A 23908-nucleotide genomic window follows, 5' to 3' on the forward strand; every position below is an offset into this window, starting at 1 on the left:
TCCCACACACTTGACCATCCCTGCCAAACTGCTCTGCTGCTGCTTTGTAACCAATTATGTATTCATTCAGTAAGTGGCTTGTAGATTATTAAGGCAAATTGTCTAACCTCCTGCATAAAGAATATCACCCAAGCAGCATCCTCATGTCCTCAGCACGTGGCCAGTGCAGAGCATCCCTTTGGAAAGCATCCAGCCCTGAGTCAAGAGACCCTTGGAAGTGATGAACTTACAGATCCCAGGGCAGATTCCTCCAGTGACTCATCACTGTTGGCTGCTGGAAATATGTCACTTATTTCCTGCCTGAACTGTCCCAACTTCAGTTCATCTTCCACTAGAGCAGAAGGTCTCAACCCATGGTCAGTCAGCTCCCAGGAGCTGGTGGACATCTGAGGGATCTCAAACCAGGGGACAGACAAGCGTGGAGAGCTGCAGCTCACCTGGCAGGGTCTGCACTCCATGGGGGAGGGAGATACTGGGGGCATTTTTCCTCCCTGGAAGGGCACATCCATCACCAGTACTAATTTCAGCAGGACAGCTGGTCTCCATCCATGCACTACGACTTTGGGAGTGTGGGAAGATTGCAAAGACATTTGCAAACTGTTTCCTTCCTCAAAGCAGTTGGTTTTCAACCAGGTGAATCCAAAAGGGTGGGTCTCAGGTGATGGAAGGATCTTTCTGGACCCCCTTCCTTGTTTCTGACCCCACAGCCTGACACATATGTGTGACTTGCTGACTGATGAAAAGTTGAAGTTTGCCCTTAGAATATTTTAATGAGAACAGTTTTGTGTTGTCATCAGCATCGGCTGCTACAGCAGCAAGACAAAACAGAGCTCACATTTTCCAGCTCACGGGGACACCCGCCTGGTTATCCCGGTCCAGAACGAATTACAGACAAATAGTGGTGACAGTATCCTCCTTTTCCTTTATCCTTGTGCTGCTGAGCCCTTCTCCCTCTGGTGGCAACGGGAAGATCTGAAGACCCTCTGAATCCTGCTGGCAGCATGCACAAACTGCAGGAACATGTTCCTATGACAGCACCGTGTCACCTCCCAGCAGCAGAGCCCCTCCTGCCCTTTGGAGCAGTGCTCCTGTCCTGGGGGTCGTGATGCTCACCCCAAACTCTACACTCCATATGGAAGGAGCATCTCCTCCCTGCAGCAGATATTTTGCTCGCTGCTGCTTCTTTCCAACCCCACAGGGAAGCAACCTAAGAGAAGCTGGAGGGTAGCTATGCACAGGGGTGTAATGCTTTATAGTTACTTGGGAAGAAGGGAGGAAGCAAAGGTCCCTCTTGCAGCTGGTGTCACAAAGCCCAGGAAGAGTTATCACGAGTAAGGAAGAACTCTTGCATGGAGATGCACAGCATTGCAGCCATACACCACAACTTCAGAAGCGGGGGAAGTTTGCAAGGATATTTACAAACTGTTTCCTTCCTCAAACCACTCTGTTTTCAACCAGGTGACTCCCAAAGAGCAAGTCCGCAGTGATGGGAGGATCTCCCCGGAACTCACATCGCACCTTGCCTGCTTTGGAGAGGCTGATGGGCGCTGGAGCAGACATCATCCTCCTCCTCCTCAACCCGTTCCCCAAGGAATGGCACCTTCCCTGCGCCCCGAACTCTCCACGCGCACCCCCAGCTCCAGGATGCGCGGGTGCGGTGTCCGGGCAGGGTCCCCGTGTCCCCGCAGGTCCCGCAGCCACACGAGGGTGCTGCAGCCCCGCTCAGCGCAGCCCGGGGCCGATCCCCCGGCCCACGGCTCAAGCCGGGGATGTCTCACAGCTCAGCCCCACATCGGGCTAGAAAACCCCCGCTGGAAAGAGTTTTCCCGGTGCCAACTTCATCCTGGTGTGCCAGAGAGCAGCAGGGAAGCGCCGTTGTCTTCTCCCCTTCGAAATGCCCATGGCTGTAGAGCCGGCTCCGTCTGCAAGTCACAGGAATCTCAATTCCTCAAGGGGAATTGTGGATCAAAGTCCCATCTGCTAGAGGGAATGGGGATGTTGGGCGGGCAGCAAAGGAAGAGCGATCTGTGTTAAAGGTAAGCTTTCCAAGAAGGAATCTTGGTCCAGATCCCACCAGGGAATGCTCTGGATGAAGAGAGACCCGGGAGCGGGGCAGGCAGGTGAGGAAGAGGCGTGAGCACAAGAGATGTGTCCGTGAGCAGGGCTGGGTGGATCCTGGGGCTTGAAGCACCCGAAGAGTGTGGGAGGGAAAGCGCCTTGTGCCGGGTCTCCACTTGCTTTTCTCCCAACACCGTGAGGGAAGACACGTACTGGTGATGTGAGTCACATTCACACATTTAACCACAGAACGGGGCGGAATGGACCTTAAAGGTCACCTACTCACATCCCACCCTGCCGTAGGCAGGGACAGCTTGAATTAGACCAAAGTTGCTCAAACAACCTGGCTTTGAACTCTGCCAGGGCTGGGGCATCCACAGCCTCTGTGGGCAGCCTGTACCAGTGTCCCACCACCCTCACAGGAAAAGAATTCTTCCTAAAGTCTAACTGAAATTTGTACCCACTTAAGCACCAGATTGTTGTTCTGCAGTCCCAGGTGGGTTTCACAGCGTTGCTGTCTCCTGTTTGAGCCAGGTGTGAAGAACAAGTTGTTGGACATACAAGGCACACACCAAACCCCAGAGACAGACTGGTGGGTGCAACCACTGTCCTTGCTCTCCTGGAGCAGCAGGAGACACTGGGCACGTCCTTTGCCTACATTGATGCCAGAGCAGGAATTTGGGAGCTCTGGGCTATAGATATCAGTTGGGAAAAGGCAGGAATGCCTCTCACATGCAGCAACCACTGGCAGTGTCCAGGGAAGAGCCAGTGGCTCTGATCACCTGGTCCCAGGAGAGCCCTGATGGGACTGGTGCTGCCCAAGCAACCGAGCCCAGCTTAGTTTTGCTTCCCCCAAACTTCCACAACACTTCAAAATAAGTGCAATTCCTGGGCCTCTCTTAAGTTTGCCTTGCAGGCTTTTTGTGTTTGTTTTTTTTTTGAGCCAGGAGAGTTCACATTCCCAAGCTTTTCCCTGCAGCCAGTAAGCAGAGTTTGTTTTTTTTTTTTTGTTTTTTTGTTTTTTTTTTTTAATAAAAAGGGAGAAAGCAGAACTTTGCATGTAACCTCAGCTTTCCTGAGCAGGGCATCAGCCTCAGGCACTGGACAGGCAGCTGAGAAGAGGCTGAAGCAGCTGGCAGATCTGGGGGTTGGAATGGGGTTCTGGAGCCTCCCTTCTTCCTTCCTATGCCAAAATCTCCATCCCAGCCACATCTCCAACCTCAGCAACATGTACTGGAGAGAGTCCATTTTATAAAACCACTGCCTTTCTCATTTGAAAACAAACAGGGAAAGAAAACAACCAAGTGGAGCCATTTTCTGAAACTAACACAGACAGGGCAGCACCTCCCAACCACCAACAACTTAAGAAAATAGGGGAAAACCAGAGAAATGAAGCATTTGTTTCCCAGCAACCTAGTGGAAAAAAAAAAAAAAAAGGGGGGGGGGTGGTTTACTTATCTTGGAAAACACAAGCAGCTCCTTTATGAGTCCTAAGAACAGAAAGAAGAGCAACCAGCTCTTACCTGAGTTTCTCCAACCCTCCAGGATTTTTGGGTGAACACCAAGCTTTGTAACAACTTGCTACTCAGGGAAGGGAAAGTGAGCAGAACTGCTTATAATTCCCAGCTCTGCTGGATTTAAAGGATCAGCACAAATAATGCACACCTGGAAAAGAGGTTCCTCTGCAGGGTAGGTGAGTGCAGAGGAAAGGGATGTCTCTTTAGAAGTCCCAGGACACTCCAGGCTCTACAGTGGGGTTTAACATCCTGCTGAGGACCCATCCTGCTGGGGCTGGGCCCAGCTGCTGCCCAGCTGCATCTGCTGCTCCCAAAGGAAGGATATATCAGAGCACAATGATTTGTTTTTATTGGGAATATTTGCTTCCTGCCACCAGGATGCATGTGCAGCAGCAGAGAAACATACAGGAGTGCAAGACCTTGTGCACCATGTGAGGCAGAAAAGATTTGTTAAGAGGGGTCTGTGTTACCCAGACATCTGTGGGAAGTGGCCAAGAGTGAAATGCTGAACCTGCAATCCTGCCCACCTTCCTCGCAGTGGGAGAGCAAAGAATTCCACTCCAAACTCCACCACACAGCTCAGCCTGAGGCCACAACTGCACTGGGATGGAGTTACTGGCACAGAAACTTCTACCTGAGCTGAGAAAAGGCTGGACATCAGTCTGAGCAGGTGTGTCCCCAGTGCTCAGTGGGGGCTCAGCAAGAGCATCCCTGAGGAGAGCAGAGTCAAGGGAGCAGCCTTAGTGCACAGGACAGGTGGAAGGGGAATTTATTTTCTGCTCATTCTGGCTTGCCCCTGTGCTGCTATTCAAATTCTGTGCTGCCCTCAGAGGGAGGAGGCACTGAAGAGCAGAGGTTTCTCCTGCCTTCTCCTCCAGAGGATGCTCCACTGCTGCTGCTGCTGGGAGCAGCCCTGGCACTGGGGACAGCTGTGTGGCAGAGCAGCTGATGGGCCCTTGTCACCAGGCAGTACCCTGCTCCCAGCTCTCCTCCCCAGCACCACACCTTTGGGTGACACTGCAGAGCAGCAATGCTCCCTTCAAAGCCCCTCTGCTCATTTCCAGAGCTTTCTGCAAACACCAGCTGGTCCGGGCTGTGAATGGCGTGGCAGCAGTGGACAGCAGGAAACAGCTGAAAGAAAACTTCCCTAAGGCAATCACAGCACATTTCCCAAATAGCAACGGGCCAGAGAAAGGCTACAAACAGAGGGGGAGAAACTCAGTCTGATGCCCTGGGGGCATTTTCAGGTATTAATGGCATGTGGACTAGACTACCCTTTGGGAGAAAACCCTGTCTGCAAACCCCATTTTGTGCCAGTATTTCAGACATTCCAGAAGTCCCAGAACTTTGTGTCCGGCAAATGCGTTCAGGCTGCGTGTCCAGGGTAAAGGATTCCTGCTGGCTTCTCCAGGCATGTCACTCTGCATCTTGCTGTGGTGAGGCTGAGATGGAAAAGCCTCAGCTGCTGCTGGCTGGGAGCTGCCAGGAGCTCCAGAGTCCTGCTGCAGGGAGCTGTGTGCTGTGGTGTGAGACGAGGTGGCACGGGGAGCACTGAATGGCTTCGCCCCTGAGATTTGGACTCCGCTGTCAGGCTGCCTGGAAGGCACCTGCCTCCCGTCCTCCTTGGTGGAGTGGGAACCTAAGGGACTAAATCCTAAGGGACTCACATTCCCAGAGATGCACATGGCTGGGCAGGAGCAGGGTGGCTGCTTTATAACCTCTGCTACCAACCACATCTGCTAAGAGACTTTGTGGGACCCTCACGATTTTCCCTGCCTGATCCATGGGATATTCATGACCAGGAGGAAAAGGTCTCAGTCACAGTTCCAAACACAGAAAACCTTTCCCTCAATGACCCCTTCTTCAAGGGGTAGTCCATGTGCTTTCCACCTCTCACCCTCAGCAGGAGAGAGAGAAACCTGCCTCCACATCCCCTTCCTGCACGTCCCTTCTCTCTGGTGACTCCTCTGACAAATTCCGATGGCGGTGGAATTTCATCAAGGCTGCACTGAACATCCTCAGGGTGCAGGTGACCTCCCTGGTGACATCTCACGCACACACACACACACACACACACACACACACACCCTCTCAGGGGGCCCAGCAGAGTCAGGATGAGGGGTTTGGGTGGTGGGTCTCTCTGGCTGTTACCAGTAGGGGCTGGTGGCCAGCAGGATCTGCAGGGCCATGGAGAAGCAGGGCAGCTGGGCCACGCTGTAGGCCACGGAGCGTGTGGGTGCCCTCAGCTGCAGGAGGTAGGCAATGGTGTGGATGATCCGTCCCACGCAGAAGATGAGGAAGTGGATCCTGGCCACGGTGGGACTGGGATCCAGCAGGGAGTAGATGGCTCCGAGGAAGAGGAAGGGGAAGATGTTCTCCATGTCATTGCGGTGGGCCCTGAAAAGCGAGATAAGGTTGTTCCTTCCCACCAGAATTCCCTGTTTTCTCTCATTCCTTCTAGCCAGAGTACCCATCCCTAGGTGCTGCTGGGCCTCTTCCCCACTGGATGGGGCAGACACAGCCCCCAAAAGAGTCAGTTCTCCCTCACACACAGAGGCAGGAGAATTTCACACCCTGTGTCTCTCCCTTGGGATGCTGAGTTCCTGAAACTTTCTCTCCGTGACTGGGATGCCTTTGCCACAGCAGATGACAGCTCCAGGGCTGGAGCTTTCAAATAAACAGAGCAAAACACAGACCCTGTGAAGCTGCAAAAAGCTCAAAACTGGTGTGGTGCCAGCACGGCATGGCCCCAGATGTGGCCATGCTACACAACAAAAGCAGTTCCAGACCACAGCTCCTCCAGTGGAGAAACTCACAGGATGAGAGGGGTTGTGGTTTCACCTCTCTCCATAAATGCATCCAAAGGGGATTGGGGAGGAGTGGCCCAGAGACCCCCACACTGTGGCTGGAGGGGATGCTGTGGCCGTGTGGGGACACATCAGCCCTGCTGGAGCCAAGCCCTGTGCCCCAGCTGAATGCACCTGCCTGGGTGTCACAGCGCCACTGCCACCACCCCAGCTCTAATGAAACAGGACCTGCTCGGGCCGTGAGTGTGGGTTGTGCCCCTCCTCCCCCAGGCATTGTCCTCTGAACAAGGACTTGGGGGTTCAGCAGGGCTGGAAAGACAAATGGAAGAGGAAGGAGGAGAAAGAAGAGAGCTGCGAGGCAGCCAGGGGCCTCTTTAGGAGGAACAGGGTAAATGTCCTGCCCTGTCCCTGCCCTGCACAGACCCCTGGCTCTGCTCCCCTCCAGATACAGTCTGAGATGAGAGGCTGACATTGCCCTTGCTCTGGGAAACACTTTGGATTGAATGTGTCTTCTCCAGGGCTGCAAATACATCAGCAAGGACAGACTCTGAGAGCTGCCCAAGTCAGATCCCAGGCTGCCCCAGGTTTTTGCTGCAGCTCCAGTTATTTATTTTTATGGAAGTTTGTTTATCCTGAATAATCAAAAGAAGATTATGATTATTATTTCTGCTATTATTTTATTTTTGCTAGGAAGGAAACAGCTCATTTTCCATCCTCTTCCTTCCCCTGGCAGCCTGGCAATTAGGTGGCACTGGATGTTTCCTAAAGCAAATGCTGGAGGCAGTGGGACATGAACAGTGAGGTCCCCATGGGCTCAAGGACAGCAGGGCACAGCTCCAATCCCTTTCAGCAATCCAGCCTAGTGCTTGGGCCACCTCCTTTGGTAAGGGGGACAGCAAATCAAGCCCAGGGCTGAATAACCCCATGTTTTACCTCTGAGAAACTGTGATTCTCACAGAAGAGGGGTAACATTCAGAGTGTGCCCAATCAGGGAGGCAAAAGTTATTGTAATCCTGTTCAGCCTTTTCCCAAATCCCCAAAAAGGGCAGCTGCCTACAGCACTGGGACCAGTCACTCTGTTGCCTGTTCAAGCTGTTCAGGGATGTGGAGTCCTGTTAGAGCAGGACACAAAGAGCCTTTGAGTGTGGGTATGGGATGAGACACTGGGAATCTGTGGGACTCTGAGCACCTAGAAAAGAGCTAGTCAGAGTTGGATGTAGAATGCAAACCCAGATCATTTTCTTGCCCTTGCTCCAGTGCACACCATGGTAAAGATTAAACTGCTCTCGTGCTCAGGGTCCCATAGCAGAGCTCGAGGCAGTCTGACCATCTAGAATATTACTCCATTAGCGAGTCCTTTAACTTCCCACTTCTTGTTTGCCAGCAACTGGTGCAGAGGGAATGGTGGCACCAGGAATGCTGGCACCAGAGGGAATGGTGGCACCAGGAGGAGTAGTGACACCAGGAGCAATGGTGACAGCAGAGGGAATGGTGGCACCAGAGGGAATGGTGGCACCAGAGGGAATGCTGGCACCAGGAATGGTGGCACCAGAGGGAATGCTGGCACCAGGAATGGTGGCACCAGAGGGAATGGTGGCACCAGAGGGAATGCTGGCACCAGGAGCAATGGTGACAGCAGAGGGAATGGTGGCACCAGGGGGAATGGTGGAACTGGGAATGCTGGCACCAGGAATGGTGGCACCAGGGGGAATGCCGGCCCCGCTCACCTGCGGCACCGCTCCACGTCAGGGTCCTCGCGGCAGAACTGCAGCCCCCCGTTGCGCAGGGCGTCCTCTGGGTTTGCAAATGCCTGTAAGACACAGTCCCCACCTGCTTACAGCCTTCAGGACCTCACAGGTAGAAGCTTTGCCCCTAGTCTTGAAGTCCTGTGGGGATTTTACCTGCCCAAATTTGTTACCACTCTTCATAAAAACAAGGGTCACTGCACTTCCATGCACACTGTCCTGCACCTCCCCAGGAGTTTTCCCTGTCCTCCCAAAAACCCAGTGCTGCCTGCTGGGCAGGTCCCAAATGAGGGTTTCAAGGGAGCTCTCACCTCACTCCCATCCACTTCATCCCATGAAACCCATTTAGAGGAGACTTTCCAGGCAGAGACATCGCTGCTGGCAGAGAGCTTGCAGACAGAATGCAGCCTCCAAAAGATAACCAGGACTGACAGATTACAGAATATTCCCTGGCTGGCTTTTTGGCAGTGGCACTGTGTGGCTTTCCCACAGGGAAATGGGATCCTACACTAATAAAGTTAAAAATGAAAATGATTTGTGTAAGCTCCTCACCTATGCTCAGAAGCTGTTCCTCAGGGACCTGGCTACATCTGACAGCTTCATTTTGCAGCCTGGAAAGGGCCCTGGTGCTTTCTTTAATTATGTTACAAGCCCGAACTGTCCCAGGGCTGGAGCATCATTTAGAATCACAAGGGAAGAAGACAATTAATCAGATAAAATGATGCCACAGCACAGGGTATTTGTATTCTATCTGAGACCAGAAATGTCTCACTCTCCACTGACACAGTCAGAAACTCCTCAAATACTTTAAAACAGATTTTACAGAAAGCTGGGTTTTATCAGGAGTTGGGGTGAGGGTAGTAAAAGTCCAGTTGGCCCCAAATCCTGACAGCAGCTGGTCCTCCCTGACCAAGAATCATCTCCTCCAGCTATTGTTTCATTGCCCACAACTTGCTGCTTTCCTGGAGCATTCCCATAGCCAGCCAGACTCCAAAAGCTTTCTGCTACATTGCAAGAAAAAAAGATCATTGCAATGATTTCTTAAACTTTTTTTTTTCTCTTCTTTTTTCTTCCAGACCCTGCAAATCAACTGTAAACAGACTCCTTCTAGAAGCATCTCACCTGCTTGGCATTTTAGATCTGATTATTATTTAGATTAGGTTTCCAAAATTATAAACATCAAGCTACAGATGGTAGAAACAAACAGAAAGGGTCAAAGAGAAGTGAGATATTTATCTGCTGCAGCTATGAAACAAGTTTTGCTTTCAACTGAAGTCAAAGAAAACTCAGCTTGCTTCAGGAAAATTTTGCTGAACTTTTAGAGGAATAAAAGAAGAAAGCAAAATCACAGAAACCCAAGCGAAGAGCCAGAAAGGGAGGAGAAGAAAACGAAACTGGATCTTACCTTCTTTCTGAGTCTCACTTGCCCCGTAATGATGGCAACGACATACATTTTTAAAATCAGAATTGTGCTGTAGAACGTGAATGACAGGAACACTTTATTCTCCATCATTTTGGGAGAACGTGCTGCTGGGCACCAAAGCCAGGGGAGATCTTGGGCTGCGAGGGAGCCCCTCAGGAGAGAGGCAGGAACAGCTGCGTTCAAACACAACACAAATCACTCATTTTCCAGCCCCTGTGCCGGGACAGCGAGCAAACCCCAGCCAGCACATGCAGCAGCTTCTGCTCCTCACACCCTGAGCTGCCGAGGCAGCAGGGGTCGGGCACGGAGCTCCGACCCCTCCAAAGCAGCCCGGACCCCCGCCCCAGCCCCGCGGTGCCCGGGGACCGAGCCGCGCACAGCATCCCTCGCCCGGCCGGGCGCTGCTCACCCGGCAGCGAAGCTCTGCCGCCGTGGAAGGAGGAGTTTGGTGGAAGGTAAACCCTGCCCCAGCCGTGGCAGTCCTGCCTGGAACCCACTCCGGGCTGCGCTTCCCGTCCCGCCCAGCGATGGCTGAGCGCTCGCTCCCGTGGCAGAGGCGGCCAAGTCTTTCCTGCAGATCCACCTGCGACGGATGGACAGGGGACACAGCTGTCCCTCGGCACAGCAGCGCCCACCAGCCGGGAGCCTGGGCTTCCCCCACACCCCCGGATGGGAGGGGAGCCCCGGGAATGACCAGCCTGGAACCGCAGCCAGGAATATCCTGGTCTGCAGAGCCCCAAAACTGCAAGAAGTGAAGAGCTGCTGGTCCAACCCAAAGAAAGCTTGTTCTGAGACGAGGAACCAAGGCAGCCTGATGGAATTTTTGGTTTAGAAAGTGCCATGTGAATTTGGAGCTGGCTTTTCATCAGCCATCAAACATTGTGGAATAAAGAGTGGGATCGGAGCCTCTGCAGGCAGCTGGGCTGCTATTTAATGCAAGTTTAACTCCTTCTCCCTCACTGCTAGCAGCTGCAAACCTCAGGGAGCCAGAGGTGTGGGGGCTGACAGGAGCTCTCCAAGTTTATTAGAGTGGAAGGGCTGGATTTTGTATTTATTTCCTTAACACAGGAAAAAAACAAAACAAAACACCAAACAAAACCAACAACTTATTTTTGAAAAAGAGAAAAGTTCTTTGCATTTGCCTCTGAATGTTCCTCGTGGCCTGGTGCTGCAAACCCAAAGACACTCCACTGTTCCATGCAATGCTCTGGCTCAGCCTCATGATATCTGAGTGTGTACATGGGAGCACAAAGCAGTGAAGAAAAGGCAAAGCTGGATGTGCAATGGGACCTGCAGTGCAAGCACAGGAACTGGACGTAGCTCCTGTGATTTGTGTTGCCATGGCATGGGGGTGAATGGGGAGTGAAGGCCGTGTGGTCTAGTTTTTCTACCCGATACCCAGAAAAGTTTTGACAAACCAAAACTTCCTACCAATAAATATTCTGTACAACACGCCCACAAATAACAGAACTTTTGATCACTATAGTGGGTAATAAGAGGGAAAAGCTGGCCAGTTTAATATCTAGCTGGCAGACAAGAATTTTACTTGAAATTCCAGGAACAGTTTGACAGATTTGTCCTCTCCCACCCTACAAGGGTCATCTTTTGGTAAGTCTTGTGTCCTCAGAGAGTTAACCTGGGAAATTAAGATTGTGATTACCATTGTATTGTTAGCGCTCTATAAAGCCGCTCTGCAGTTCAGGCATTTGTCATGGGCAATCCAAAAGAACCGTATATGTGACATTCTATAAACTGTGCTGTTCCTGAACCCAGCTGGCTCTTCTGAATGTGACCAGACCTATAGTTCACAGACTAGTGGTGCACCTGGCATGCAGCCTTATAGTTACGGTTTTTTAGCAGTGCAGAAAGCCTTTGAAAACCCCAAACACTTGGTTTTAAGGGGGAGGTACTTGCAGTTGGTCACCACTACCCTGGCACTGGGGAGGCTGCAGGACAAGTCCTGGCACAGCCCAGTGTGGAGCTCTGCAGCCTCTGGCAGGCTGCTTCCCTGGGGGTGGGAGTGGGGACACCGGGATGTGCAGCAGCCATGTGGATTCAGGCTCTGTGCTAAGAGCCGGGGTGTTCACCAGTGAACCACATCCAAACCCACCCACGCATCCCTGGAGCTTGTCAGGGTACTATAAACACCATAATGCCAAGTGTAAATAGGCAGTGGCAAAGCCACATCCCAAACACTGCTCCCTCCCATCCCTCCTCTCCACAGCTGATAGGGATCAACCCACAGCAGAGAAGACCTCCGTGCCCAAGGACTGGGATTATGCAGGGCCAGACCAGCCCCACAGCAAGGATGAGACATTCTCCAGCAGCACCTTCTCCCAGGAGCCTGGGACAGGGCAGGCAGCCAGACCCTTCACCAACATATCACACCCTCCATGCAGCAGCTCCAGTTTTTACCAGCTGATGATCCAGTCCACGGGGTCTTCAGCAGTGGGACCTTTTTCCTTCATGCACCTTCTTCCCCTCCCAAGGCAGCCAACACCTTGCTGAGCAGCAGGAATATGCACCTGCAGACAAGCCAGGACTCCTCCTGCCAGCCAGCCTTCTCCTCCTTGGCACGGCTCAAACACTGGCAAGGAGCCCTGGACAATTTGCACCAGCAACTGGCACAAATTTACATTGAACAGAGAGATCAGGAAGCACACCTTGTTTAGGGATAAACCCTCAGGGCAAACTCTGGTGTGGATGTGTTAATTTTAAAAAGTTTTTTTTTCTGTGTGTTTATGCATTTCAAACCCATTTCAGTGTTACACAGAGTGGAACCCCAGAGGGGAGGGTTATGGATGGAGATGAGGAGCAGAAGATGACTGCAAAGGCAGGTGTAATCTCCTGGGATCCCAGCTCCTTTTCAGTTTACCAGGTTCAGGGCTCTCATGCTGGGTAGAACACATCCACACTTGCACCTTCCTGGCTTTTGAGACCCAGCAGCTGCTGGAAGCATGTTCAACCATCCCATTAATCTATGCGGAAGCAGGCTGTTAATATTAATGGTTTGATCCTCCTCCACAGATCACATCCTGCCAGGACAGAGCCCTTGCCTCAAGAAGGCCAGGTCCTAACAGTATGTCTTTAAACTACAAGTCATGCTTTAAAACCTTGAGCATGAGAGGTCTCAAGCCAGGACAAGATCTACCTAACTCCAACACTGTTAGCCAAAAACACTGCATTTTTTTTTCTGAGAAATTATTAATAAAAATATATGAGAGGCTTTGAAAGATTAGGTCATCAGGTTATACTGACCCCAGGAGCTGTAGGGGAAAAATGCAGCATTTTGCTGGAGGACGAACTGAACTGTAGGAAGCAGAAGGAATGAAAAATTAATGGGAAATTCTCAAGAAAAGTACTTAAAAATAGAAGCCTGTAAAAGCGATTCTGCTTTGGCAAGATTATGGAATAAAAATCACTCTCGATTCCCACATAGGTTATTTATTTGACCAACTGAATTGCACTACAGTATTGTGACTACATTTTTCCACTCTTGCTCCTCTGGGGAATTTCCCGGTGGCAGCAAAAGGAGGGAGGTGGTTCAGTGGAGCACTGGCATGTCCGCTGGGGTGGCACAGCCTGGACTCCACCCTGGTCCCAAAGGGAAGCCGACACTTTGAGCAATTACAGCTCAGATTCCCCAAAATTTTCCCTAAGGAGCAATTACATCCCACAGCTGGGGCTAAGCAAAGAGCCCGAGGGGACTGCTCCAGGCTGGAGAAGATGGGCAGGTGGGTGGCACTTCTCCAGCATCCTTCCACATGCTGGTGGAGAAGGTGCAGAGCCCAGCTGGGATTTTGCTTGCCCTGGGCACACAGCTCAGCCCAGGAGCTGAGCTACATTCCCAGCTTGCTGCAATGCTACTGTGTACACTGGTGCCCTCCTGCCCTGCCATTTCTTCCTGCTGCTCCCAGCACAAAACCTTGGAGCCTGCACACTCCAGTGATCACCTGCACCCATCCTGGGAAACCCAGCTGCCAAGGGAGGCTGTGCTGTGCTGGCTCATCAAACACGATGACTTTTCAAGTAAAGGCATGAGCGTTTCAGCTGTTTATTAGCGAGAAGGGTGCTCCACCTGCCTTCCCTCCTCAGTCTGCACGAAAGCTCCCACCACCATGACGCACCTTCCATGGACCTGTGAAATGCTCTTGCTTCACCTGCAGCTCCTATCCCCAGACTCCTGGGCTCCTCATGCTTGTTTCAGCAAGCAGGACACAGAAGATACTGCAAAGTCAGTAAGCAGTGGAACCACCAGCACCTCTGGCCCCCAGCATTAGCATCTGTTGTGGTTTGACACTGGCCAAACTCCAGGCACCCATGAAAGTCACTCGCTCGCCCTCCCCTGCCACAGCTGGGCAGAAAGAGAAAATTAACAAAGGGTTCATGAGTTGAAATAAAAACTGGGAGAAAAACTTCAAGGGCAAAATAGGCTCAGCTTAGAGGTACAAAGTGAATTTATTCCTAACAAAATCAGAGGAGGATAATGAGAAATGAAATAAGCCCTTAAAAACATCTTTTCTTCCTCCAACTCCTCCCTTCTTCCCACTCACAGTGCAAGGAGACAGGGCATGGGAGCTTTGGTTATTTCATCACTGAGATTTTCTTCCACTGCTCAGGGAGAGAAGTTGTTCCCCTGGGAGACTGTGGGGTCCCTCCCACAGGAGACAGTTCCCCGTGATCTTCTCCAGAGGGTCCACTCTCATGAGCAGCATTCCTTCCCAAACTGCTGCAATGTGAGTCCCTTCCTGGGCACACAGTCCTCCCAAAACTGCTGTGGCATGGGTCACTTTTCCACAGGGTGCAGTCCTCCAAGGAGAGCCTGCTCCAGCCTGGAAGCAGGGCCCTTTCTCCACTGGATCTCCCACTGGGTCACAGCCTCCTCCAGGCACCCACCTGCTCCAGTGTGGGCACCTCTGCCACAGGTTGTGGGTGGATCTCTGCATCCCCCCTGGATCCCCACGGGCTGTGGGTGGATCTCTGCATTCTGATGGACCCATGAGCTGCAGGGGCACAGCTGCCCCACCACGGTGATCACCACGGCCTGCAGAGGAATCTCAGCTCGGGCACCTGGAACATCTCCTCCCCCTCCTTTTCCACTGACCTTGTTGTTTCCATGTTGTTTCCCTCACATGTTCTCACCTCCTCCTCTTCTCTGGCTAGAAAAAGCTGTGTTCCCCACTTTGCTTTGATTTTCTTCTCAAATATGTTATCAGAGAGGCATTACCATCATCCCTAATTGGCCCAGCCTTGGCCAGCAGCATGGCCATCTTCAGAGCCATTAGGAATTGGGTCAGAGCCATCAGGGGAAGCTTCTACCACCTTCTCACAGAAGCCACCTCTGTGACCCTCCTGCTACCAAAAACCAGGCAGGGGAAAACCAGCATCTCAGGAAACAACTGGGATGTTTCAGCCTTCAGCAAAGTCAGGCAGATTTTGCCTGGTTTGCATTTTAAAGTGAGAGTACTGGCTGCAGCTATCTGAGAGGCCTCAGGCATGAGGAATGTACATCAGACTCTCACGAAAGCTCCCACCACCATGACGCACCTTCCATGGACCTGTGAAATGCTCTTGCTTCACCTGCAGCTCCTATCCCCAGACTCCTGGGCTCCTCATGCTTGTTTCAGCAAGCAGGACACAGAAGATACTGCAAAGTCAGTAAGCAGTGGAACCACCAGCACCTCTGGCCCCCAGCATTAGCATCTGTTGTGGTTTGACACTGGCCAAACTCCAGGCACCCATGAAAGTCACTCGCTCGCCCTCCCCTGCCACAGCTGGGCAGAAAGAGAAAATTAACAAAGGGTTCATGAGTTGAAATAAAAACTGGGAGAAAAACTTCAAGGGCAAAATAGGCTCAGCTTAGAGGTACAAAGTGAATTTATTCCTAACAAAATCAGAGGAGGATAATGAGAAATGAAATAAGCCCTTAAAAACATCTTTTCTTCCTCCAACTCCTCCCTTCTTCCCACTCACAGTGCAAGGAGACAGGGCATGGGAGCTTTGGTTATTTCATCACTGAGATTTTCTTCCACTGCTCAGGGAGAGAAGTTGTTCCCCTGGGAGACTGTGGGGTCCCTCCCACAGGAGACAGTTCCCCGTGATCTTCTCCAGAGGGTCCACTCTCATGAGCAGCATTCCTTCCCAAACTGCTGCAATGTGAGTCCCTTCCTGGGCACACAGTCCTCCCAAAACTGCTGTGGCATGGGTCACTTTTCCACAGGGTGCAGTCCTCCAAGGAGAGCCTGCTCCAGCCTGGAAGCAGGGCCCTTTCTCCACTGGATCTCCCACTGGGTCACAGCCTCCTCCAGGCACCCACCTGCTCCAGTGTGGGCACCTCTGCCACAGGTTGTGGGTGGATCTCTGCATTCACAGCCTCCTCCAGGCACCCACCTGCTCCAGTGTGGGCACCATCCCCACGGGCTGTGGGTGGATCCCTGCATCCCCCCTGGATCCCCACGGGCTGTGGGTGGATCCCTGCATCCCCCCTGGATCCCCACGGGCTGTGGGTGGATCTCTGCATTCTGATGGACCCATGAGCTGCAGGGGCACAGCTGCCCCACCACGGTGATCACCACGGCCTGCAGAGGAATCTCAGCTCGGGCACCTGGAACATCTCCTCCCCCTCCTTTTCCACTGACCTTGTTGTTTCCATGTTGTTTCCCTCACATGTTCTCACCTCCTCCTCTTCTCTGGCTAGAAAAAGCTGTGTTCCCCACTTTGCTTTGATTTTCTTCTCAAATATGTTATCAGAGAGGCATTACCATCATCCCTAATTGGCCCAGCCTTGGCCAGCAGCATGGCCATCTCCAGAGCCATTAGGAATTGGGTCAGAGCCATCAGGGGAAGCTTCTACCACCTTCTCACAGAAGCCACCTCTGTGACCCTCCTGCTACCAAAAACCAGGCAGGGGAAAACCAGCATCTCAGGAAACAACTGGGATGTTTCAGCCTTCAGCAAAGTCAGGCAGATTTTGCCTGGTTTGCATTTTAAAGTGAGAGTACTGGCTGTAGCTATCTGAGAGGCCTCAGGCATGAGGAATGTACATCAGACTCTCCCAAATTGTCCTTCACACTCAGAAGAGCAGATGCCTGCAGCAGGAGAAAGCCATCAGGAGAGGCCCAGGGAAGGGGCAGGAGTGTGGTGGCTCTGAGTCTCAGGCAGAGCAGAGGAAGCTGCTGTTCCTCAGCCAGGCCCAGGGCCAAGTCAGAGGCAGTGGCATGTCCTCCTGCCTTTTTCCTCCAGCTCCATCCTTTCCTGCCTGCTCCTGGGCTGCTCCCAACCACTCTCCTGCCCCAAACTGTCACACCCACCCTGCAGTCACTGTCCCCTCTGCTGCTGCGACACTGGAGATGCCAGAAGAGAGGCCATCAGGCTGTGGGTGTGTGGAAATAGATTATTTTCTCTTGCTCTGAGCCTCACATGGATTCATGCCTGGGCTTTCTCTTAGGGGAAAGAATTCCTTGGCTATGCTGCTCTGTGCCTTCAGGGATGAAACCCTGCTGGGAGAGGGGCTGAGGGAAGTTATTTCTCCTCTTTCCTTCTCTCTCCCTCTGTCCCGGCTGGTTTAGGTGCTGGCTCTAGGCAGAGCTGCACCTGCCACTGCTGAGACCAGGTAAAGGTGGGAGATGGGGCTCAGGGCTTGGGTGTGGGGAAGCTGGGTCTCTCTCTTGCTCAGCCACACCTCAGCATCTCGTGATGTGTTTTGCTTCCCAAGAGCCAGATCCCATCAGCTGTAAACAACAGGCAAAAAACACTTGTGTTACTGCCCAAAAATAGGGAGTTTCCCTGCCAGACTGGGAGAGTAGAGGAACAAATTACTGCCAAAAAATTTCAGAATTTGGGAACATTTCCTAGACTTCAAGCATTTGCAAAACTACAATGTAGATGCAGATTCCCTGGTGGGGTGCTCTGAAACAAGAGCAAAGGTAAAGGAAGCTGCATGGTCCAGCCTCCACATGCTGTGTTATGGAGAGATGGGAATCAGGGCATGGCAATCACAGCATTAAGAGCCCTGGCTTACTAACAGGGCTGGGAGAGAAGCAACTGTGGTCCCTGATTCCAGCCTTATTTCAGACCTGACATTCAACAGCAATGAGCAGCTTCAAGGTGAAAAGTAGAAAACAAACCTTTTATTTCCCGGGCTGTTAACCCTGCCTTGCAACCCAGGAAGAACAGCTTGCTTAGCTGAGCTTGCTAATTTTAAAGTCTTTTAAGCTCTATTTTCACCAGATAGGCATTTTCAAGTTCTCACAGGACAAGAGGGAATGGAAAGGTCAGCACATCATTGCCTGTCCCTGACCCAAGCTGAGTGGCTATCCTGGTGAAACCAGCTCCAAGGAGAGCCTTCGTTCATGGCTTTGCTATAGAGCTGCACCCACCACAAAGATTTCCAAAACACAGAGCTTATTTTTAAACTCTTGAGTTCTCCGGGTCCCCTTCATCACCCTCAAATTAAAGAGCAGCATTTCCTCCCACCCTCCTGTGTAGGTCATGTTGTCTAGATCTCTTTAATACACATGCCAATCCTGTAAGTGACACTTTGCAATGTCCTGGAGGGCAACTGAGCTTCCTAGAGCAGATCAGAATCTCCTTCCCACAAGACCTGACTCAGGCAGAAGTCAGAGCTGCTCAGTAATTTGAGGTTTTATGAGTCAAGTCATTGTGTCATTGGTTCAGACACATCCTAAAACTTTCCCTTTCTCCTGCACTGAGTCATGAACAACATATCTTTTGTTCATGATATGAACAACATATCTTTTTGGCTTTTAAGCCAAAAGGTGGTCTGGGATTCAATCCTGATGTTGTTAATAAACACCCTTCATTAGCCATGCTAAAAACACCCTCCCCACAATCAGCCTGGAAAGCAAGGAACAATTTAGCTGTGTTATTTATAGTCCCCTTGCCTGGAAGCTTTTTATTGTGCTGTTGTCTCAGCTGGCCTCTTGTTCACAGCAGTGGCAGCACTGACACAACATGACCCTGACTTTATCCAGAGCAGAATTTGGGTCGAATGATGCAAAGAAGTAGAAAAACCTCTCCACTCTACTCTGCAGGCACTGATGCTTGGGCTAACCATCCTAAGTTTTCTTCTCTGCCTGAATGATCCATTGGCAGGACTCTGAGAGCCTGCCCAGGTCCCGTGTGCTGATTACTCCCCTGATTTACAACCCACATCCTCATGTCTACGATGTTCCCAGAAATCTGCCCCACCCTGTGTTTATGCAACCCTCCGTGGGGGAATACGTGCTTTTTCCAATTTTTTACAAAGCTGCAGAATGCATCTCTCTAGCACAACACATTTCTGTTAATAGCACCACCGACTCAGGCAAGAATGAACAAGAAGTTCCCCCATTAGCAGGAGAGAAGATGGATCCCAGCTGTGGAAAGGCTGTAGGGACAGCAGGCTATGGGATGCTGCATTAGTGGGGCTAGAGCTGTCCCACAAGGAGATGTGGACATCAGGAAGGGGCAAGGAGCTGTGCTGCACCGTTATTGCAGTGGGGGAAGTTGTGTGAATGTCCAGTGGTGGAAGGAGCTGCTGCTCTTCACCACGAGTGAGGCCCTTGCAGGGCTGTTTCAGCCATGGGACTCGCCGTGGTTTCAAGGTGGGATGTGCCCCTGTGGGGGACAGCAGTGGATTGAGGCTCTCTGGTCCCGTTCACCCTGATTCATCCAATCTTCAGAAGGAAGAGATTAACTTAAGCTCTGAATCACAAGGTTTAATTCTCTTTCTTGTAAATTTGTTGTCGTACATGAAATTAATGTTTGATAATTACATGCGTCAAGTCACCATCCAAACTGTTAAAATTCTTGAGACAATGAAGTTCCATAATGAAACACAATTTAAACAATAAGTTCCATAATGAAACACAACTTAAATTAAGATGATGATGATCATTAAAAAATAATAATATTTTTATGGTATCTCTTTCCCCTCTTGTTCATGTCACAGACAGACACACAGGGGAATTAAGAAGAACAGCAGTTCTTGCTCAGCTTTGCCCAGCACTCTCCTCCTTTGAAACATGTCTGTGAAAGCATCTCTTACTCAGCTTTACTTCAATCCCATTTGCTTTCATCTCTCTTCAAAGGAGATTTCTCCATGCTTTTGATTACCCCAGTCATACTTTCATATTTCCCTCTGTGCTGAAGCAAGCAGATGACCAGCACATGACTGCCAACTCCTTTACCCCCTGCACTTCAAATGTCCTTCAACCTCCTAAAAACTCATTTTTCTTTTAAATGCCACAAGTCCTCACTGAGGGGTCTAGGATGACTCCACACCAAGTTATTTAGTACTCTAGAGGGGCTACTCCCAAACTGTAGGAATTCCAGCAATGTTATATAGAAGACAGCCTGGGACACTTCACAGCTATCGAGCATTAGATCTGGCTGCTCATCCCTGTTCCTTGGGGCCTCTCTGTATCCTACAGCCAATCTCCTGTTTTTCTGTGCTGTTAGTGTGGACCTAACATTATTCTTTGCAGAGCACATCCTTCTCCTCTTTTCAACTCATTCCAGCTCCCTGTTGGCCACAGGGTTCCCAGCTCTCAACCACACATTTTAACAATAGCTGGAAATTGGAGTCCTGCAGGGAACATTTTATTTTAGCAGAGTACATTTTTCTTCCTGTTAGATAAAATATCTCCTGGAAAAAGAACCTAACAGTTTCAGATTCAACCTTTATTTAGCATTGAGGAATCTGTATGGAAATTCTATTTCACAGGTCATTCACAGTAAGATTTGAGGCATAAATTACAGGTCCTCAGGCTTCCCTGCAATGACATTCTGAGCCCAAACCACAGAGAAGGACAGACCTGGTGGAATTTCCAGGAAGTCTCCACAGAAATCACCAAATCCCTTCTTGCTCAGGAGACCTTGCTCCATAACATCCCCAGCTCTTCAAGCAGCCCAGACCCAGCCTCTCTGAACAAATGGAGAAGTTATTACAGCAACAAACAGTCACTTTCTCCTGATGAACCTACTTGGTCTTCAGGGTCAACTGCTAATTGAGCTGATTAAAGCCAGGCAGAGGTCTTCACTTGAGCATGAGCTGAAGACAGAGGAGGGAAAGCAGAGGTGCCAGTCAGATCAGCTCCCTTGCAAGACTAATTTTAGTGACCTGCATTTGGCTCTTCCACAGGAGATGGGTGTAAGAGCAGGGTGTTAGTTTTGCTAAACCCCAAGCCAAACACAGCCTCTGATTCTGGTCCAACCCAAAACATTTTAACTCCTCTTTCACCTAAGGGTCCAAAACCATTGGATGGGGCTGTCTGCTTAATAACACCACCACCTTTGTGCTTTGGATGAGATACAAGCCACTCACCACATCAGAGCCCATGACTGGAGTGAGGGCACAGCATTACTCATGCCCTACTCTTCCTGAGGAATCCTCCCACACCATATGAACTTAGTGTTTTCTCATTTCATGCAGCTGAAGTTTTACCTCTTTCACGCCGGTTTTATCCCTAAATCATTATTTACAACAGAATTCTATTTAAAATAGAATATGGGCTAAAGTTTCCCTATTATTTCTTGTTCTTTCTGTGAGAACTATTGCTATACAGGCAGACAGGCTCACACGAGACCCACTCTGCTCCAAGCCAGCCTGGAGAACAAAACCAGAAATTCCTGGAGCCAAGCCAAACAGGAACACTCTCCAATTTCAAATTCTGGGCTCAATTTAAAAAACAAGTTTAAAATCCAAAGGCAGGATCAAGGCAGGTGAAGTTTAACTCTCACAGTGTCCCCATCTTACCAGTGAGCACCTATAGCACAAGGTTTAATTCTCTTTCTTGTGGATGTGTTGTCATAAATAATGGGAATATTTGATATTTACATGCCAAGTTCACTGTGTACACCACTCAAACTAAACCACATCCTTGGACAATAAGTTCCAAAATGAAACAAAATCTGAGCTGAGATGGTGATGATGGTGATGATAATGATGATTATCATCATAATCATCTTTTTATGGGATCTCCTCCCCCTCCTGTTCATGTCATGGGGAGACAAGCAGAGCATTAGGAACAGATGATGTGGCTAAGCCAGTGCTGCTGGAGCCGGGTGAGAGCACCTTGACTTGACCCCAAATCCAGTTCCCAGATCTAATCACTAAACCACAGAGGATGTCTACGCCAGGAATGTTTAGTTTACAAGTCAAAACAGAGCCTAACTGCCAGCATCGATAGCCCATCCACTGGGTCTATCTCTACCATTTCATACATTATTCATCTGGACCTTGCACGACACAGCCCTTGAAATCAGAGCCCAGAGGCCAGAAGGGGTGAAAAGGCAAGGCTGCTAAATGGTAAAGCACTTCCACACCCTGCTTTGCTTTCCTGAGTTCCTGCCCCGAGGGTTCCTCCCTCAGCTGCCAGCCCAGGTGGATTTGCATGGTCCAGTGGAGACTGCTGCTTTCTGCACCTGGCTTTGGGTGGTGCCTTTATCGTGGAATCATAGAACCATTCCGTTTGGAAAAAAACCTCTAGGATCATCAAATCCAGCCTGTGTTCACCACTAAACCACTTCCCTAAGCGCTACATCCACATGACTTTTCCAGGGAGGGTGAACCAGGCACTGAGGTGCTGGGTCCCCTCACCCTGCAACAGCAGAGACCCAAAGCAGCCCATGAAACACCCACCTGAGCCCCAGAGTCTCACAGCTCTGGTAGTTTAACCAGTAGTTTAACTCTTAACAGCAATTTTCTCCAAGCTATTCCTTAACTTTATTATTCCTAGCACCAAAATATGAGACTGGAGTGTGTCCATGACATAAAAGTCCATGTGAGAAGTGGACACTTGTTAAGATCGTTCAAGTACTGATTTAAAAACTCTTCAAAGCCCATGGCAGTCCTGGCAACTCCTGTTCATGTGAACATAAACCTCTGATTCTGTCCAAGGCCAAATGGCTGCCTCCCTCCATCCCTTCTGCCCCTGGAACACACAGTGGCCTGGGGGGGAACAGAGCTATTTTGGCTGCAAGACACTTTAATAATTCCTTGTGCTTGTTCTGAGAAAGACCATCTTTCATATGTGTGAAACATCAAGCAGGTTCCAGCACTGGGACTCACTCCATAAAGAGCAGTGTCCTGCCAGCATTGTCACCTTGTGTTTATCTATAAAACATTCAACTTCCAGCAAGTTCCCACGGTAGGCAAGAAACATGAGACTTCCCTCACCCACAATCGAGAACAGCTTAAACACGTTCCCTCCCCTCCTCTCACTCCCATCCCTCCCAGGTAACACGACCTGTGTAGCTCCACCTGCTGCAAACCACTCGGGATCAGATTAAAAATCCCATTTATCTCCTCTGCAGAGCTGTCAGCGTTCACCACGGCCACGGGGCACCGGCAGCACTGACAAGCCCTGCTCCTGCTCTGGGGAGGAGCTGTGCCGGTGCAGACCAGGGACAGCTCTGGCCTGAAGCACCTCAGCATCCCAGCTCTGGTTGTTCACCCTGCTGGGACAGAACAGCGACACTCTGCTCTCTGACTGCAGCCTGGGCTAGGGAAAAGGGCTTTGAGATTGGGCATCCAGACAGGAAACATTTTTTTCTTGTTGTAGGTAAGAGCCTCTCAATGGAATTTTTCAGAGACAACCATCAGAATAAAATCCAACCCTCCTGGTACCTCAGAATTTCACAATGGTTCAGACGTGATCAAATGAATTATTTCTCAAGGGCAGATTTACTGCACAAGTACATAAAGTTCTATTTTGCTCAGATGCCAAACTCATCCACATCTTTCCCTGTTGGACTGTCCCTCTTCACACAGCACAGCACCACACACTGACCCAAGGGACTCTGATTTCGTACCCCAGATAAGGATTTTGAAGCCTGTCCAAGTTTAATCACGGCTCAAGCTCTTGAATAAATATTTCAGTGACAAAACAGAATTGTTAAGCCCTTTGCTATGAACTACCGTGTTGAAAAAAAAAAATTTCCACCATCCACAAACCTCAATTTTCCTACCTGCAAGAGAAGGATGACAGGCTCTTGACTCCCTGGGTGTTTCTAGGATTAGACAGTGTCTGCTCAACGTTAATGTAGATGTTGGTATTTTGTGTTATTGCTCCTGTCACATTACAGAAAGGTCAGGGAACATATTCCATGAGTCAGAGCCTTTCCACAGCATTAGTGTAGTCCTCAGAGCTTAGCCAGGCTCTGTATTTGGATAAAGCCCACCACAACCCCACTCTTTAAAGATCCCAATGTACGTCAGAGTGGCAGCCCTTTCCTGTCACTGCCTCATCTCTGTGTTTAGGATAAGCAGCACTTGGAAGATGATACTGAAATTAAAGCAGGGAAAGAAAACAAAGAAAAACCACACATACAGGGTGTACAGAGGGTGGGGGGGGG

General features: G+C 50.4%; 1 protein-coding gene across 3 annotated transcripts in view; it reads right to left on the reverse strand.

The window, feature by feature from the left end:
• Nucleotides 1–34: 34 nt before the first annotated feature.
• The window catches only part of PTGES (prostaglandin E synthase), a 24405-nt gene continuing 531 nt past the window's right edge, over nucleotides 35–23908 (reverse strand). Inside the window, exons 2-5 of one of the 3 annotated variants that reach the window (XM_041475072.1) lie at nucleotides 9960–10133; nucleotides 9533–9723; nucleotides 8110–8192; nucleotides 35–5972 (exon numbers count right to left, since the gene is read on the reverse strand). In XM_041475072.1, coding sequence (XP_041331006.1) covers nucleotides 5723–5972; nucleotides 8110–8192; nucleotides 9533–9723; nucleotides 9960–10133 — 698 coding nt within the window. In that variant the 3' untranslated portion in view covers nucleotides 35–5722. Of the gene's footprint in view, nucleotides 5973–8109; nucleotides 8193–9532; nucleotides 9724–9959; nucleotides 10134–23521; nucleotides 23602–23908 lie in introns of those variants that run through there. The other 2 variants (XM_041475074.1, XM_041475073.1) reach the window with 2 other exon arrangements.

Source organism: Pyrgilauda ruficollis, unplaced genomic scaffold (genome assembly GCF_017590135.1).
Source record: "Pyrgilauda ruficollis isolate IOZ18807 unplaced genomic scaffold, ASM1759013v1 scaffold34, whole genome shotgun sequence".
In the NCBI taxonomy this organism is placed as follows: domain Eukaryota; kingdom Metazoa; phylum Chordata; class Aves; order Passeriformes; family Passeridae; genus Pyrgilauda; species Pyrgilauda ruficollis.